At 42.1% G+C, this 19,131-nt stretch overlaps 1 protein-coding gene across 1 annotated transcript in view; it reads left to right on the forward strand.

The window, feature by feature from the left end:
- The first annotated feature begins 1,850 nt into the window (after positions 1–1,850).
- Positions 1,851–19,131, forward strand: part of Ptprb (protein tyrosine phosphatase receptor type B) — a 94,002-nt gene continuing 76,721 nt past the window's right edge. Inside the window, exons 1-4 of the mRNA XM_052753406.1 lie at positions 1,851–2,042; positions 2,458–2,731; positions 15,788–16,066; positions 16,996–17,253. Coding sequence (XP_052609366.1) covers positions 1,989–2,042; positions 2,458–2,731; positions 15,788–16,066; positions 16,996–17,253 — 865 coding nt within the window. The 5' untranslated portion in view covers positions 1,851–1,988. The remainder of the gene's footprint in view (positions 2,043–2,457; positions 2,732–15,787; positions 16,067–16,995; positions 17,254–19,131) is intronic.

The following is a 19,131-nucleotide window of genomic DNA, read 5'->3' on the forward strand; positions in this document are numbered from 1 at the left end:
GAGAATGAAAATGCATTTAGGGAGACAAGTACCCTGGGTGAAGAAACAAGACACGCTGCATTTTCCCAAAGCACACAGGTGCTCGATGCTTGGTGAGTGCCTGCTGACTTACAAGGGTGATAGATTTCAGACCTGTATGTGTCTACCTCTATAAGCCTGAAGTCTCTGGAAGGGAACAAATGCAGTTTTTCATGGAGAAATATTGACAAGCACATCTTCTAGAAGAACTAAAGTAACTGTCACTTTCTTCAAGTTTTCTACTTTCCTTCAAAGTGAGTACAGGAGACATAAGTAGCCAATAACCTAAGTTTATCCACTCTGTAATATATGTGCGGGAGTGGGTATCCTAATCCCTCAGTGATTTGAAATGTGGTGTAATGGTCCATGAGAGACAGTTATTGACAACAATGCTGATTAAGCCAATTAAGACTCTGGAGTCTTTTATTAATGGCCAGACCAAGGGCAGGCTCACGACTCTGGAAGTCTCTTGGTGGCCCAGCTCAGGCATACATCATTTTCAAAGACAAAACCCACAAAGATACATCAAAGTTAGAATAGCGTCAGAAAATCTTAAAATGTTCATTTCTGCCAGAGCATAATAGTCATTTTAAACATAACTTGGCAATTATTTTGGCTAATACATCTGGAACCATAGTCAAGGCGTGGAAATCTCAAATGTGTTGCCAAAGCAGGCCTGACCGTTGTGGGGAGGGAGTGTAGGGGGCTAAGAACTATCTTAAGTAAACCCAAGATGGAATCCGAACAGGATTTGGCCTTACCTTAGTCGTTTCAGTGGGGTCATATCTCCTTTTAAGTACCTCAGAACCTTGAAACCATAAAACTGGCTACAAGGCTTCACTGTTATCACCTGTATGCCATTAAGTACATTTGCTTTTTAGATAGAGTTTTTCTCGAACCTACTTTGAGACACACATTTCTTCAGGTTATAGGACAGTTGTGCTGACAGTTGGTGTGGGAAACACCGTGCCTACTTCTTTGGAAGGTGTGGGAAGCTGAGTTACGGGAGTGTTTCCCACTGAACGAAGCTGATGTTCCTTTCTTCTGGATGGTCAGTGGCGACACTGCTTGCTGGGGGCTTGAACATGTTGCTGACGACTATTTTGTGGTCAGTTCACAGTATCTCCCTAAGATTTAGGGAGCCCAGAGACCTATGCAAGCAAACTGAGAGACTGGACGGAGAAACGAAGGTCGTGTTGATAATGGGCGGGCTGGTTGAGGGTCTTTTCTCCGGCTGATGTCAAAAGGATGTGGACAGTGACAAATGAGTATTTTGAGGCGAGAAGGGCTAAAAGCCCTCTAATAAAAGGCTTCAGGAAAGAGTGTGGGCGACCCAGGGAAATGTGCTCCGGTCAAGTTTAAGCCTGGGAAAAGAGGCCCTGGAGAAAGCAGATGAGAAAGATAGGAAGGAAGATGGGGAGGGGGACGCTGGGTGTGGAGAAGGGAGGGGGGCTGAAAAGTGAGAGGGCTCAAAGCACCGTTTAAGGCTATGATGACAGAGTTGAGGACCACTGAGAAGGAAAAAGTGAAAGTCCAGGAGGAAGAGAAGGCAGAGCCCCGCGGCCCCGGAAGGGACCCTTGGCGGTGGAGGCGGCAGCGGAGGCAGGGGGGCAGCTTGGCTGGCCTCAGGCCCCCTTGGCAGCCTCAGGCGTTGGCTCCTCAGGGCTCCCTCCCTCTCCCGGAGCATTGTTCCTTTGCCGGGAGACAAGGAAATTGCCTTTTGATTGCGGAAGTCCCGGACGGGGCTTGGGGGCGAGGCAGCACGGGTCAGAATGGCAGCGTGGGAAGGGCCGCGCGCCGCGGGTCCCCGCCGCCTGTCGCGTCCGCAGCCCGCCCTGGGCGGCAGCAGAAGCAGCTGCTGCCCCAGCCCCAGCGCATCGCCGGCTCCCAGGGAAGCGCGCTGCGCCCACGGGGCGCGCTGAGCGCGCAACAAGTGGTACCCGAGGTAGCCTGGCTGTCCTCCCAGCGAGATGCTGAACCATGGAGCCGCACTGGCCTTGTGGATCACGCTGAGCCTCCTGCAGGTGAGCGCGGGCAGGCAGGGGTTGGGGATGATGCTCTGATCCTCCCTGCTAAGAACCAAGTCCATCCTCTTCTCAGCCTCCGGGGCTGCACTGCTAGGTGGAAAGGAACAGAAATCTCATGTTTCTATGTAGGAGAGTCATCCTTTCCCAAAATTCTGCCATCTACCAAACTGACAGCTCAACCTGCTGTCAAGAAAGCAGCCTTCGGTCTCCAGATGCTCCTGGGGGAGGTGGAGCACTAGGGTGAAAGTTGCCTGCCATCCACTTCCCCTCTGAGCCCTTTCCTGGGTTGGAGGATGAGTGGACAACTGAGGCTGGGCGCCAGGGGTGAGGACAGGTGACTCCGGGAGGTGGATATATGTCTCTAGGCAGTACAGACTGTGGGCTTAATCTGTGCTCTCTGATCCTCTTGCAGGCTGGACTGGCAGAGCTAGAGAGATGTAACTTCACACTGTTGGAGTCCAAGGTCTCAAGCTTGTCAGCGTCTATCCAGTGGAGGACTTTGGGGTCACCCTGTAACTTTAGCCTCATCTACAACAGCGATACCTCAGGGCCCGCGTGGTGCCACCCCATTCGGATAGACAACGTCACCTATGGATGTAACCCCGAGGATTTACAAGCAGGAACCATCTACAACTTCAGGATTGTCTCTCTGGACGGAGAAGAGAGAGCTCTGGTCTTACAGACAGGTAAAGAAAGTGTGACAGGTGTAATGGGATGGCCAAGCCACTCTGAGCCTTGCCTTTTCATACTGGGGCTTTCATTTGATCTCTAGGCATTTAAAAAGTGTGTGTGTGTGTGTGTGTGTGTGTGTGTGTGTGTGTGTGTGTGTGTGAAGACACTGGACCAGGAGTTCTATTTGGCTGAGACCTGGTCAGAGCAGCTTGCTTGACTCTTGGAGCTGACTAAACGGCCCCTGGAAGGGGAGGAAGTGGGCAGAGGGAGTTGTCTAATTGATGTGGTCTGAGCTTCCATCATGTTAAATTGCCAGGCACCAGAATCATCATAAGTAATTGTTTTGATAATAAATAATGGAGTTGTGATGATTAAGGATATGCTTGGTTGCGTTTATAGGATGTGAACCAGGACATAAAATCTTCAGGAATAAAATAGTACTACTCATAGGGAAAGTTGGAAAAGTCCCTTGAAATGAGGGTGCAAAAGTGATCTTCTGTGTCTTGAGGTACACAACAGTAGAGAACATTCTTTGGCCACTCTGAACTTCGAACCAATGGCTTCCCAGCACCTCCTTCCATGTGTGGATGCTAAGTCTGTCTCTCTTGCCTCCACTCTCTTACTCTGTGAAATGAGAGGCTGGATGGTGCTTCAAGCCCAAGTTGTTCCCACCAGCAGAGGCTGCCACAGGCATTTACCTCACTGGAGCCTTAGCCTGTGAGGGTACCGCAAATTCCCCAGTTCCTTGGTCTTTGCCATCTCTGTTCCACACAACGGTGAAGGCTTCCTCCAACCAGAAGTTTAAATCAAAGAGAAAACTTCTGAAAGTTAGATAGAGAAATGGGTTGTCTTTAGGACTCTTCCTCATTTCTGCCAGTACAAAGATGATGTCTTTGGCCACAGCTCTTTGAAGGCCACCTGTCAGACGGGAAGTGCGAGCGGGGTTGGGAAATCTCACTGGGCCCCTGAAATATTAATGAAATATTAATCCTTTCATAATTTTCCTTTTCAAGTTATAACACCCACTTATATCATACGACAGATGAAACATAGAGGTGATTCTTAAGGGCTGAAGGAACCTTAATTTGAAAAGACAAACAACTTGTTAAGAATATGCTTACATTTACATGGAACCAGAGAGAGACAGAGAGACAGAGAGACAGAGAAATCAACTACAGAATTAGAGATTCTCCCAGAAGTGGAAGCAGCTGCATTTTCAGCCATGACATGGTCGGTTTCTTGGAAGTCAAAGACGGTTCTGTGGGTACTCACATTACTACAACCAGAGAGTGTTGAACCTAGAACATCCAGATGTAACAGTTGCACTGGAAAGGGTCTCACCAACAGTGTGTGTGTGTTCAGTGGGGCAGAGCGAATTTTTAAAGTAGCTGCATTTTCAGCCATGACATGGTTGGTTTCTTGGAAGTCAAAGACGGTTCTGTGGATACTCACATTACTACAACCATAGAGTGTTGAACCTAGAACATCCAGATGTAACAGTTGCACTGGAAAGGGTCTCACCAACAGTGTGTGTGTTCAGTGGGGCAGAGCAAATTTTAAAGTGGCTGCATTTTCAGAAGCTTTTGGGGAACACATAAGCCTTAAGGAGCTTGGAGACAGTTATTCAATCCAAGGATTTACTTTTTGGGGAAAAAAAAAAAGATCACGAGAAAAGGTTCCCTGTAGATGTCAGTAACATAAAAACAAGCCTTGAGTTGTTACGCAGGGAGATACTTCAAGTCTAGAGGTGTTTGGTGAAACATAAGAAATATTCACATCATATGGATGATATCGAATAAAAGGCTTCAATGTGTTGTTTTACCATGCTAGGGACAGAACCCAGGGCTTACTCCACACTAGGCAAGCACTCTGCCACTGAGCTACGCCCAAACTCATTCTTTTTCCTAAGGATGTACTTTTCACCATACATTTCCTGAGCCTCAGGATAAATACGGACGATGAAAATCACAGATGGTGTCCCACCCTTATTTCTATGACGATGTAATCTTTCTCAGAACTCTCCCTGCCTTTAAAATAAAGATTTCATTTAAATATGAAAATTTGAATTAGGATTTTAAAATATTGTTTTTTGGGGGGGATTTTTTAGTTGTTTATTTATACATTCATTTATATGTAGTACTTTCTAAATTTTAAATGTAAGTTTTCATTTTTGTTAAGAAAAAAGGACTAGTATTCCTCAGTATTGATTGCTAAGCCTTAGTGATGAGGTCCATAAATCATATTTTACTATTACTAAAGCAATGCCAACTAATATAATATCGAGTCAGAAAAAGCTTTAAACAAACAAAAGACGTCATTCAAAATGTGAGTTTTTTGCTGCCTTTTACCAATCTTATTGGTCTAGGATGAATTAGAACAAAAGCAAGAGTCACTCATGAATGGAGATCAGACTGTTGCTTACATGAGCTGGTGTGATTTTTGGGTATGGGTTTTACTGATAGTCCAAAATAGTTAAGTATTTTGTTTTATGTAGACCTGGACTTAAAAAAAATAAGTAAATTGTATTTCAGTAATAGTAAGCATCCATTCGAGATTTCAAATGAGATTTGGAAACTGTGGACTCAGATTTAGTTTAGCAAGTATTCGCTGTGTGGGCTAGCAATGGGAACAAGGCTAGAGAGAGATCGATGAGTTTATAAAATCATAGTACAAAGAAAAGAAAAAAATGGTCCCTGCACTTGTAGTCTAGAGCAGGCATGAGAGGTTATATTGACAATGGCCACACAGCCTTGCACATCTTTCCTGAATGAGGACTTGTCCTGCCTCCCGAGTACCAGGCTGTTATAATCACAGAGAAGACCGAGGACTATTCTTAAGTTTATCTGGTCATTAACTGAAATGCAGCAAGAATGTTGTGAATGTCCAGTTGTGCAGTTGTGGATTTACCAGGAAATAATACAATAGCCATACCCGATGTTGAATAAACGGGCATGCTTCAGGGACGGTAACCTCAGAGTCTAAAACAGCCTTTGCAAAGTGGTGGCCTCTGGGATGTCTTGGTGTTTAAATAACTAGACCCTGTTTGGCTTCTGTAGGATTTGTGAAAATTCTAGTTCGTCTCAGCAGCACTAAAAATGCAAAATTCACTGGGCACGTCTTTAATTCCAGAACTCAGGAAGCGAAGGCATCTGGATCTCTGAGTTTGAGGCTAGCTTGATCTACATACTGAGTTCCAAGCCAGCCAGAGCTACACAGGGAGACATTGTCTCAAAAAAAAAAAAAAAAAAAGCTGGATTTTTAGGTCAGTTTCAGATTTACAGAAAAGTTATGACCTAGCACCAAGATACCTCAGATTTCCCTGTTTTTACTGTGTTTGTTGCGGTAAATGAACCAGGATTAGCATGATTAACCTATAATGGATTAACATTTCCTTAGTTTTGTTTGTTTGTTTGAGCCTATCTCCCCTTCTCCCTTCTCTGTCCCAGAATTCTATTTGGTATCCCACATGACATTTCTTGTTGCTGATAATCCAGACAGCTTTGAATATTTAATACCACAATGCCAGAGAGAAAGAGAGAGAGAGAGAGAGAGAGAGAGAGAGAGAGAGAGAGAGAGAGAGAGAGAGAGAGAGAGAGAGAGAAACCCCTAGGTTTTGCTCTATAGCCCAAGGCTGATAGAACTTGCTCCATAGCCCAAGGCTGATGCTTTTCTTAGGTTTAGCCTGGGGCTCCAGATTTGGAGTTTTCAGGAGGAAGAGCATGTACAGAGGTCATGTTCTCATCGGGTCACACTGATGTTCTTCCTGTGAGCATGACCTGTCACTTTCGGTGTTGAAAAGTTGTCTGAGGTAGTGTTCAGTTTCTGATCCATTATCTCATCTCCTTGAGCCCAGTGAACTCGAGGTTGGAACTTTACCTGGGAATAAATACTCACAGGCATTTGATTTCCTGTTAATCTCAGATACTTATTAATCTTCCTAGAAAAAAAAAGTCCAAATATCCCCAACCTCAAACGATTTTAATTATCTTATCATGGTGAATTTCTTTTTATTTAATATCTATTTTTCATTTTTATGTGCATTGGTGTTTTGCCTACATGTATGTATGTCTGTGTGAAGGTACTGAATCCCCTGGAACTGGAGGTGTAGACAGTTGTGAACTGCCATATGGGTCTTCCAGAAGAGCAGCCAGTGTTCTTAACCACTGAGCCATCTCTCCAGCCCCAAATTTCTTAATCTATATGAAAACCATTTAGGCACCTTAATTACTGCATCAGCTATTATTTCCATTCCAAAATGTTATTTATTGTATGGGATTGACTAAGGCTGCCATACCAAAATTTGAGTAATCTAAAAACAAAATTGATTTTCCTCAGTCCTTGAGGCGAAGATTCCAAGGTCAAATGTCTGCAGTTTTTCTGTCTTCATGGGCTTCTCTCCTTGTCTTGCACATGGCCACTTTCTCAGTGTGACAGATCTGTCCATCCAAGCAAGGCTGTATCCTTCTTCTCTGCTTTTCTTGAAAGGACACTAGTCATATTAGATCAGGGCCCAACCTAATGATACCCGTTCAACATACTCACCTCTTTAAAGACCCCCACCTTCTCAAATATGGCCTCATTCTAGGGTCATTGGGGGCTTACAGCTTCAACTTACATGTCGACTATAATTTTAAATATAAGCCATTATTTCTGAAAACTCTCTGTAACTTTCTCTCTTCATCAAATTCTACACAGATTGGAATGAAAATGCCTCTGGTTTCCACGCTATGTGAAATGAACCTGAACTTGGAAATAATAGAGCTGGGGGAACCAAAGTGCCTCAGAATACACTGCAACTTGGGAGCCATTGACATTTCTTTCCTATCATTCATTAATAGTAATATTTGGGGACCATGCCTTCTTACGTGTGGTTAAATCTGTAATGCCTGGGACTATTTTATTGTGATTTCCAGGAAGAAAGACTTTTTGTGTGTTTTTATGCACAAAAACTTCATATTTAATACATGAAAGCATGTACTAATATAACAATAGATATTTATATATTTATATTTATATCAACATAATAGGTATTTATGAGATATATATATCTCATATATATATATATATATATATATATATTACTTTTCGGTTTTGATTTTTGTTTCTTTTGTGTTTTGAGGCAAGGTCTCCCTATGTACCTTCCATGCTACACTCAAGCTCATGACAATTCTCCCTCCTCAGCCTCTTGGGTATTTACTGTTTGACTCTATCTCATGGAGACGCTGTGGAGCGGGCATTTGAAAGGAGAGTTTGCATAATGATTGAGAGATGAATTCTGAAGGCAGGTGCCTTCACTGTTCACTGGCCAGGATGTTGAGAGAAAGTTGTCCTTTTTCTCAGGGCCACTTATTCATCTATGTAGTTGGGATGGGAAAACGATAATACCTACTTCATAGAGTTGTTAGGAGATTTTAATTGTCAGATTGGAATGGTTGGTCACATTCTTCATGCAGTAAATCTACTATTGCTTCCAGCTTGGGTATGGTCTTCATCTTGCTCAGAACTAATGTAATTTCCACAAATCCACCTAGCTCATTCATGACAGAGCTGGAACTTGATCTCTGCTTCATCCATCTTGATAGCCTCACCGTTGTTTACAGAATGTATATTATTTTTAAGCTGATATTGGTTCCTTCAGATTTCTACGTGATGTTCCATTACCTTTCAAGTCAACTTTAAGGAAATACAGAAAAGAACAGAAAGAAATGTTCTGCCTTCCTTTTTCATACGGCAGTTTGCTAGAGATCCTACAGAAAATAAAATGTAGAGACAGTGTTGGCCACTTTCTTTTCCCGTAGGAGAAACCACGCCTGGTGGATATACAAATATATAGAAATTATGGCACAAATCTGCCCCTAAATGTGCTAGGTGCAGCTGAAGTGAGCAGGACAGGTTTTTCGGGGATTTTCATTTTGAATGTTGTTGTATTCTTCCTTCAGTACGGAGGAAGACACTGAACATATCAAACACGTAAGAAAGTATAAAGAAATGGCTCAACAGTTAAGAGCCCTTGTGGTTCTTTTAGAGGACCTGGGTTCAATTCCCAGAACCCATATGGTGACTCACAACTGTCCATGACTCCAGTTCCAGGAGATGCAGCGCCCTCTTCTGACCTCTACAGTACTAAGCACATACACAGTGTGCAGATACTCATACAAACACTCATACACATAAAATAAATGCATTTCATTTTTTTAAAAGAAGAAAGTCAAAATAATAGTATAATGAAATAGCATGTACCTATTACCTGCCTTTGATAAATTACCACTTTTTGGCCAACCTTGTTTCATGTATATCCTTGTGTATCATTTTGAACAATCCAAACCACGGTGATCTCATTTGATTTATAAATATTCCAATTTATATCTTTATATGTGTTATTAAAAAAAACCACACAACAACAATATAGTTAACTTACCCAACATCAGAAAAAAAAAATATCCTTACTTGTTTAGCTGCCCGGGTATAGAAGCATATATCACATTATAGCTCACTCATTTCTACTTACATACAAAGTTTTGGAGCAGCAATCCCATCAGGAGCTGTGGCTGGAGAACTTCTCTTTATATTGCACCCAAGCAGCACTTTAGATAACACTGAGGAGACTGTGGTGTGGGTGACAGTGAACTGGGGACAGGAAGTACTAAAGGACACTGTGGGGAGTGGAATGCAGGCCCTGTAGACTGTAGGAATGCTCTCAGTGCTGACAGTGTTCTGTATTCAGTAGACGTGAACTCTACAGTGCTTCAGATTAGACTGCTTTCTCACTTTGCAGTCGCTCTCTTTATTCTGATCTTCAGGTCCTAGGCACCCTCCCAAATTTTTTAGAGTTTGTCTCTTTCATGAAGCACACAGCTGAAGTCCACGGTCCTTGGCTATTACTCTCGGCTTTTCAATTTTAGCATTGAAATTTCCTTTATTACTGTAGAGATCAAGCATCTTTATCCAAAAAAATCTGAAGTCCTCAAAAATCTGCAATGTTTTGAGTACTGACATGATGTCACAAGTGGAAAATTCCACACCATGAAACTCTCTTTTCTGCATGAATTCAAGATTTAAAATTACCTTTACACTAGGAACATAAGATGTAATGAAACATGCAAATGTTGTGTTTAGACTTGAGTTCAGTCCTCACAACATTCATCATGGGTATGGAAATATTTCAAAAAATAAAAAAAAGTCCAAATCTGAGACATGTTTGTTCCCAGCATTTCAAATAAGGGAAAATGTGTGGAACACAATACATGCAGTAAGACTCACACCAACCACATTCTATGAAGTGTCCCCCATGGGCCAGGGCTACCCTTAACTCTCTGCATGGCATCTTACCACAACTCTGAAAAAATGCGTATTGCTAGTTCCAGTCAAGACGAGGAACTGAGGAACAAGGGGACAGAGTCCCTTGCCTATAACCATCCTTGTGATAAATGCGAGTTGGGATGTACCCATCTATGTGTGATGCCAAAGTCAGCCACCTTGATAATCCATCTTTATTCTGTTTATTCCTCTCACGTATGTCTCCAGTTCACAGATTGCTAGCCTTGACCAGCACTTAATGAATATTTAGTATTTGATACTGTGATCTGCACAATAATACGGAGTCTGTACCATTGTTAACGATGTGGCAAATGATTGTCAAAAGTGTTGCAACTTCCTTCAAGGTTGTTAGTGGTGTACAGGTTCCTTGTGGCTGAAGTTTACATGAAATGTAAATCTAATGTCCAGAAACCTGATGTATTGGCACAACAGTATTATATATTCTACATTGACATAATATATTACATCATCCTTAAAGTAAGCAAGAAAACTGACTATGGCAGTGGTCCACATCTTTCCTAATGCTGCAACCCTTTAATACAGTTCCTCATGTTGTGGTGACCTCCAACCACAAGATTATTTTCTACTGTAATTTTCATAACTGGAATTTTGCTACTGTTGTGAATAGTAATGTAAATATCTGTGTTTTCTGATAGTCTTAGGCAGCCCCTGTGAAAGAATCTTTCAACACACACCCCTCCCAAAGGGATTGAGACCCACAGGTGGAGAACTGGGGCATTATAGTCAAACAGCAACAACAAAGGAAATTCTTTCCACAAGAAATGTATTGAATGTGCTGGAGACTGTGGGAAATGCCTTTCCTGTGCTAATTTTCTCCTCATTTTCAAGAGCATGTAGCAGGAATTATTTGAAATTATACTCCACACCCCTCACGTAATTTCCATGAAAAAAAACCCCTCTGATTATTTTATTTGAATCATTGACGTCCATTCCAGTTTATATAAAATGCCAAGTAAACGTTGCTTGCAATCGATCAAGCTTGCTACCCACCTGCTTTTAAATAAGAATGATAGCTGTCCTGGTTTCTGTAAAGTACCAGAACTTGGCTCTGGGTGCCCAGAGGTCTCCTGAGCTTGAGGGAGACCCTAAAGAAAGATACAATTAGAAAGAAGGGCACTGTCTAAAGCCAGGAAAGCCTTGAGTGCCTGTGAGGAAACTTGGGCTCTGCCTTGAAGTGGATGCTAATGAAGATCTTGCTGCTTCAGTGGGGTGCAGATGGAAGCTGGGAGAGGCACACACAGGATAAATGGGCAATAGTGGAGGGAAGCCCTGACGTAAGGGAAACACCTAACCGTCTCTTGCAGTAGTGCAGCACAAAGTGATAGGACCTCGGGTAAATGCACTAAAACAACCAGGGAAAGGAACAGAGAAGGAAAACACTTCAGAACTCAACGGGGTGACTCCCTTGAGAAGCCAACATCCACTCCAGGGCATGATTCTGGCTGCTGTTTTATGTGTCTCTTGCCCACACTCTCAAAGCTCATGCTCAGCTCTGTGCTACAACCACTTCTTAATAAACTCCCGATTGGCTTCCTAAAATGATAAATCAATCAGTAGTTCGAGGGAGCTTCCATGGGCCTAGAACTAGACATAGGTTACTCCCGTTGAGTACGCTATCAACTGAGGAGATCTATAGACATACCTGTCATTTCCACGAACATCTGTTTGGTGGTGGTTACACTGAATATGCAATTCAGGGCAGCATTTCCCGTGCTGGGAAGAACACACAGTTTGCACCGGGTGTCAGAGATTTGGTTGTACTTCCTCAAGCCTAATTCACTGTGTCTAAGCTTCTCTAAGCAGAGAAGGCTCGTTGTAAATCATGGTGTCCTACACAGATATAATGTAGGTTCCAGATACCTGTCGACACCAATGCATAGGTTAGCTGCACTCTTCTGGGTTTAACTTTATTTCTAAAATAGACTCAATCATTTCCAATTCTAAGCCTAGAAATCCTTATATCAATAAACACTAATGTTTTTCAGTAACCTCACTGGTAAGAATTATAGGAATTAAATATTACTTGCATTAGAAATATAATTTTCTCCTTTCCAAGCGACTTTTTTTTTTCTCTTTTTAAGGAAAACATAATTCATTTTGGCTTAGGAATTTTGCCAAGCTTTGTCTTTTCTTTTGAGAACAGAAAAATCGGATTGGTGGTTATTTAAATAAATTGTCAAACAATGTTAAAATCCTTCCCACAACATACAACAACATACATACATACATACATACATACATACATACATACATACATACGTACATATAAAATTTGGGGGTGGGGGGACTGGAGAGATGGCTCAGGGGTTAAGAACCCTGACTGCTCTTCCAGAGGTCATGAGTTCAATTCCCAGCACCCACATGGCAGCTCACAACCATCTGTAACTACAAGATCTGGCACCCTCACGCAGATATGCATACGGGCAGAACACCAATGCACATAAAATAAAAATAAATAAATTATTTCTAAAAAATTGGGGGATGGGAGATGGCTCAGTGGGTAATGCTTTCCATGCAAATATGAGGACCTGATTCAGAATCCCCAGAACCCACACACACAAGCACAGGCATGGCAACACATGTCTATAACCCCAGGGCTCCCAGGGCAAGTTGGGAAATAGAGAAAGAATAAAATCCCAGGAAGCTCATGGGTCAGTCAGCCTCTTGTGTGTAGTGACAGCCACAAAGAAAGCCTGTCTCCAAAAATAAGGTGGAATACAAGGGCACCCAAGGTTGTGATCTACCCTCTGCATACATGCCATGGCATGCCTGTGTACCAGTACACACACACACACACACACACACACACACACACACACACACATACACACACACACATGCATACCCATGCAAACATATCATACACACTGATTGACATCAAAGAAGCCTGCACCCCAGATAGAAGCCTATGATTTATATCTCCTATGAAATCGAAAAATGTTTTTAATACCGTGAAATTTCTGCTGGGCTTAGATTAAAAAGAGTTCTCCAAACCCTTTAGTTTCTGCAGCATGCCGAGCAGCCGTGGACCGCTGCCAGCGCTGGGCTTTATCACAGCGTAAATGGGGTTTTAAGGGTTTGTTTCCAGGGCAGGTTCCCGCAGCCCAGGCACTTCCCAGTTTCATTGTTTCTTTGTTCTGCCGGATGTACAAAGGATCGACTGTTTTGTTTTCTGGCTCAGAGAGATTAGATGAAGTCCGCATTTCTGAAGTTCAACCTCTCGGCACGCAACCTGAGAATTCATTTTTTTTTCTCCCCCCCCCCCCCCCCACCGCCCTTTGGTACAGCTCCTATTTTGCAGATTATGTATAATGAGATTATACCGGTCATAACATTTTCTTTCACCTTTATCTGGCTTGGTAGTAGGCATAGATGGCAAGATTTATCTCTTTGGAACCGGCACTGAGTGAAATTATCCCTGTCACCCTTGCCCTTAAAATGCTACTTCAGCGAGAATACTTCTGCTTGGTCCTACTGGGTTGCTCTTGAGGCTTGCTGGCTAGTAGAATCTCATGGTGTTGGATACCTGATTCTTGTCAGGCACCTATAAACCCTGTGTGAGGAGAAATTGCCTTCTTTCCTTTTGATAGGGCATCTGCTGTGTGGGATAGAAAATTTAAATAACATTACCCCCATCCTCCTCCCCCCACAAAAAAAACTCTAGTTTTTCAATTAAAAAAAAAACTATGAATAAAAATCGTCTTGGGAAATTATTTTAACTTAAGAGTTAGAAAATTAGTTCCAAGATTTTACCAAGACTTTTTATTTCAAATAGCAGAAGCAATTAAAGATATTATCAGCTTAGTTTGCAAATTTTTTTGTTTTCCTTTTGCCTCCTTGTTATCAGTGATTCACAAGAAAATGTTTGATAAATGAGACAGAAATAAGATTTTGTATTAAGTACCCATTGCATCTGAGTAAAATCTCCTCTATACTTGATTTGCTCTCAAAACTCCTTGGAACTCTGGTATTTGTCATTATTATTACTACTACTACTACTACTACTACTACTACTACTACTACTACTATTATTGCTGTTATTACACTCAGACAAATAGGGAGATAGAAGTTTTGATGGAGTACCAGTCACTCACAGTGTCACATAAATGCTATGCAATAGAGTCAAGATCTGAATGCAGCTCTATCTAATCCCAAAGTCCATGCTCTCTAGGACTCTATGTCACTGGTTCTGTGGCAGATTATCAGCGTGTAATAGGACCCATACAGACAGCTAACTTTGAGCATCACAAATTGCCCAAGTATAGAACCACCAAGCCATAGAGCCAGATTCAAAGTCACCGAGTGTTAGAACTAGAACCTACGGGTGAACACAGGGGTTGAAAACACAGTGTGAGGTGCGCTTGTTTTCAAAGCTCACCTGTGCTCTGGGCCCTCTCTCTGAGATAATTTGCTTGTCAGTTACTCTTTGTATTTTTAATAATTATTGGTACATCGGTGTCATATTTAATTTTTACTGAATGATGAATTCATATAAATAATAGCATAAGACAGGAAGGTATGGAGTTTCATAAGCTGTATTACCCATATGATATCTTGTTCACCCATAGATGATAGTCTTAGGAACTGTCTGGCCACAGATGACATTTGAGTATAGAATGAGGTTAGCTTACTTGTTGGAGTTGTGTTATTGGCAAATGGGCATCATCTTTTAATTGCACTCTTATGAGTACGTCTATAATTCTTGATGTCATGAACAAAATGCAGCCCATCAGGAGGTGGATAAAGCTGAGGTCTGTAAAGCTATGCCACTCAAACAAATGGCCTGACTTATAAATTGCCCCCCCCACTATCTCCTTCTGACGTTGAGGGCCAAGAACTATGCAGGATTGCTAATCCTTTTCATGTGGATGTTTCTCAATGGGTCTGGCCTCTGCGCACAAAGTAGGGACAGACTGATTTCACATGTTTGACTCCTCACTATACCTAGTGAAGAGCTGCTCATGAACTGCTGTGGACCCAGTTCCCAATCTGCTGATACCGTCCTGATACAAGGTCAATGGTGAAGATTCGGCACAGGAAGAGCATGCTCCCCAAACTGACCCTCACTTTGAGAAATGAAATGAAGTGAATTGTTCAGTGCAAAACACTATCGATCCCACGAGCTCCAGGGTCCCTGGCAACTCCAGCATGCTGCAGAACTAAGATTTTAAAAATCTAAGGATGTTTAGTAATCCCAGCTAGTGAGAGCATTGATTTTGGTTAAGCAACTCTTATTTTAGAATCAATATCAAAGCTGTGTCTTTTGTGATTATCTAATAGCTAAATGCTACCCAAACTTACATAGGTAAATAACACCAAGAATCCACAACCCAGGAAGAGGCTGAGTACAAATTTCCAACTCTTATTATCTCTTAATAGTTTGTATTTTCTGGTTGGATCATCGGTAATTAATCAAGCACAGGCTGTATCCCTGTCAATGTCTAAAAAACATGCTGAACTTGGCAAGTCAAAGAAAACATTGATTGAGATTTCAAGGCCAGACCTACCTTAAGGACTTATCAAATAGGAGTTCACGTCACTATTGGGTAAGGGAGCCCTGTCTTTGAAAAACGGAACACTGGGTTTGCAAGTATGGCAACATGCCAGATTTTTTCCCCCCAGGTAGCAGATTCTTTAAATTTTTAAGGAAAATGAACCTGGGCTTCGGCAGAATAAACAGGTTATTTTCAAAGCCCTCATGCTGCCTTCTCTTTGATGGTTTTGCCTTGCAGATCCCTTGCCTCCTGCTAGGTTTGAAGTCAACCCCAAGAAGACAACTTCAACTACCCTGCAGGTGCGGTGGACCCCTTCTTCTGGCAAAGTCACCTGGTACGAGGTGCAACTGTTGGATGATGACAGTCAAAAGCTACAAGAGGTCCAAGTTCAAGAAAGTAACCCATGGAGCCAATACACCTTTTTGAACCTCACTGCTGGTAGTAATTACAGAATCGCCGTCATGGCTGTTTCTGGAGAAAAACGTTCCTTCCCCGTGTATACCAATGGGTCAACAGGTAAGATCTGTGTTGTCTGTGGTAAATAGTCTACGATAATCTTGTTTTTTTTTTTCCTTCTTTTTGATGGTGCTGGGGATGAAACCCCAGGGACCCCTGCATGCTAGGCGAACACTCCTCAGCCCTCTACAGCACCTTCAAAATGATATGTTATCAAAGGAAATGGAACTATGCCACCCACCATAAGTGAATAACGTAAATAACCTTTTAAAGGGAGGTTATAATGGAGAGGAGAGTGGACTGAGTATGGGGTGTGTCAATGTGCTGCTACCTGGCTAGGTGATCTTAAACAAGTCACGAGATTTTTCTGAAAACAGAATTTTCTCTTATTTAAAATAGAGACTCCCTACAGGCCTGTCTAACTGAAATCCAGGAAAACGAGATTTTTCTGACTCGTTTTCCAAATTGGCATCACAAAATGTATTTTTCCTCTTTTGTACATTTTCATAATACCAGGTAATGATGTCTTCTAAATACTCCCGTGTCTAAAGTAAGTTTTTGCTTCCTGAATATGGTGAAAAAGAATTCATCTAGTGTCCCCATGCATCATGATATCACTCCCAGAAAGTGCGTGGCTTTCCTGTAACTTATTCTCCTCTCTTTCTCCTCCCATTTTCACCTCCTACAGTTTCTTCCTTTATCTCCCCTATTGTCAACAGTACACTGCATTGGCCACACCCACCTTCATCTCCATAAAGCAGAGGAGACAAAACAGGCAATGTATAATGTCCCTTTGCCCTTAAAGCCTGCGGACTTTATAAAGGTGTTTAATGAAGGTTCCAGTGAACTCTTGAGGACCATTACTGATTATTGCTATGATAAAATATAAAGAGAAGTATAAATAAACATGTAAATTAAAGAACTATGTCTATGTCTTCTACAAGAGGATTATGAATGACCCTGTGGATATGTGTTTTTTTTCCCACTAGTACCATCTCCAGTGAAAGATATTGGCATTTCCCCCAGTCCTAATTCTCTCCGAATTTCCTGGTCTCGTGGCTCTGGCAATGTGGAACAGTACAGGCTGGTGCTCATGGATAAAGGGACCTTAGTTCAAGACAGGACTGTGGACAAGCATGATTCTTCGTACGCTTTTCATGGACTGACCCCTGGACACCTCTACAACCTCACTATTATCACCATGGCCTCAGGACTCCAAAACTATAGGTGGAAACCAGTGAGGACGGGTGAGTTCCCCTTCTTCAGCTAAACAAGAGCAAAGCTCAAATTGAGTTTAAATAGGGGTTGTTGTTTGGGTAATGGTAATGTAGGACAAGCTGAAACTCATATGAGTTATAGAAAGACTTTAACATACCTGCACTTTACTGAAGAAAAATGAGTCTTTTATTCCAAAGTTAAAGCTCGCCTGTGGCAGCATTTTGAAGCTGATAAAGTTAGTTGCTGATATGGCTGAAATTCCTCCATTTAATACATGCCTAAGGCTTCCTACTTCTGACTCGTAAATAGGCATCGCTTATCTTTGGGATCATCTGCAGTGAGTTGGGGGTGTATAGAAACATGGCCTTTTAGGACAGTTATTTCCAAAACTCTCTACCCAAAAGAACATGATGTGGGACCCAGTCACATAACCCAACCTCCTCTGAAAAAGCTAATTGAGCCGGGCGGTGGTGGCGCACGCCTTTAATCCCAGCACTCGGGAGGCAGAGGCAGGCGGATCTCTGTGAGTTCGAGGCCAGCCTGGTCTCCAAAGCAAGTTCCAGGAAAGGTGCAAAGCTACACAGAGAAACCCTGTCTCGAAAAACCAAAAAAAAAAAGCTAATTGATGCTACTTATTAATGAATTGTTCATTCACTGATCCATTTAGTCAATATTTACTGAGTGTTAGGTATATGTCAAGCACTACAGGTTAGTACCATTCAAGGTAGACAGTGCCAGAGTTCTCGTGGAACTCATTTGAATGGTCCTAATTAGTGTAATGTGTTGATAAACTTCTCTTTGTGAGTTATCTCACTTTAAAATAAGCTGTAAGATAAGGGAGTACCTTTGAAATTGCTCTGGTAGGGGGAGTATCTGGAACAAAAGGAGGCTGCGGAAAAAGGTACTGGAAACTCAGACACATTCGAATATCTTTTCTAACACACTCCAAAAATATGAAGATGTTCCTAAGAAAAATGCACAGAATGTCTTAAGAGATGTTTGTGAATATCAAGAGCAAATACAGCCAGACGTACGCTTGTAATCCCAGCACTCAGAAAGCTGAGGCAGGAGGACCACAAGTCTGTAGACAGCCTTGATTATAAAGCAAGTTCTAGGCCGTCCTAGACTGGAGAGAGGGAGAGAGAGACAGAGACAGAAACAGAGAGCGACACAGAGAGAGAGAGAGACAAAGACAGTCTGAGAGAAAGAGAGAACAAACAAATCACACTTCTGAGCATAGCATGCAAAATCACTGTTCTACACTCTTTTACTGAAACTGCATTAATTTATATTATGCCATAAGGCATAGTTCCAGCATGCGTAAGAGGTAGGAAAAATATTCATCACAGGTTATTTCTTGTCATGAGCTTTCCTTTGATGAAAGAGTAACACAACTTTTTATCATGACTTAATATAAAAGGTATCTTAGTGGGTTTGAGAGATGGCTCAGCTGTTAAGAGTACTTGCTGCGTTTTCAGAGTTTGGTTTCTAGCACCCGCATTGGGCAGCTCACAACTACCTGTAACTCCAGCTCCTTAGATTTAATGTCCTTGTCTAGCATCTGTGGGCACTTGGACACATGAGACATACATTCACACACACGCACACAAAGCCTTTTTAAAAGTATTTTAGCACACAAATTTTTACAACTACCAAACCTATTTAGTGTGCACTTGATGTTATTAAATGTAGAAACACACAAACACACTCACAAAGAAATGAAGTGGATGGCGGACCTCTTGGTGAATTCTATCTAAAGCATCCCAGAGCCGCAAAGGAATACAGAAAGTCTTCTAACCAAGCTTTATTTGTCAGGGAGCAAGGAGGCACAGTGAGACTGATGGAGAACTGTCCAGTATTCTGCGGGCGGCTTGCCAAGTTCCAGCCAGAATTCAGGCTCCTGACTG

This window comes from Peromyscus californicus, unplaced genomic scaffold (assembly GCF_007827085.1).
Source record: "Peromyscus californicus insignis strain IS unplaced genomic scaffold, ASM782708v3 Scaffold_24__1_contigs__length_46423439, whole genome shotgun sequence".
Lineage (NCBI taxonomy): Eukaryota > Metazoa > Chordata > Mammalia > Rodentia > Cricetidae > Peromyscus > Peromyscus californicus.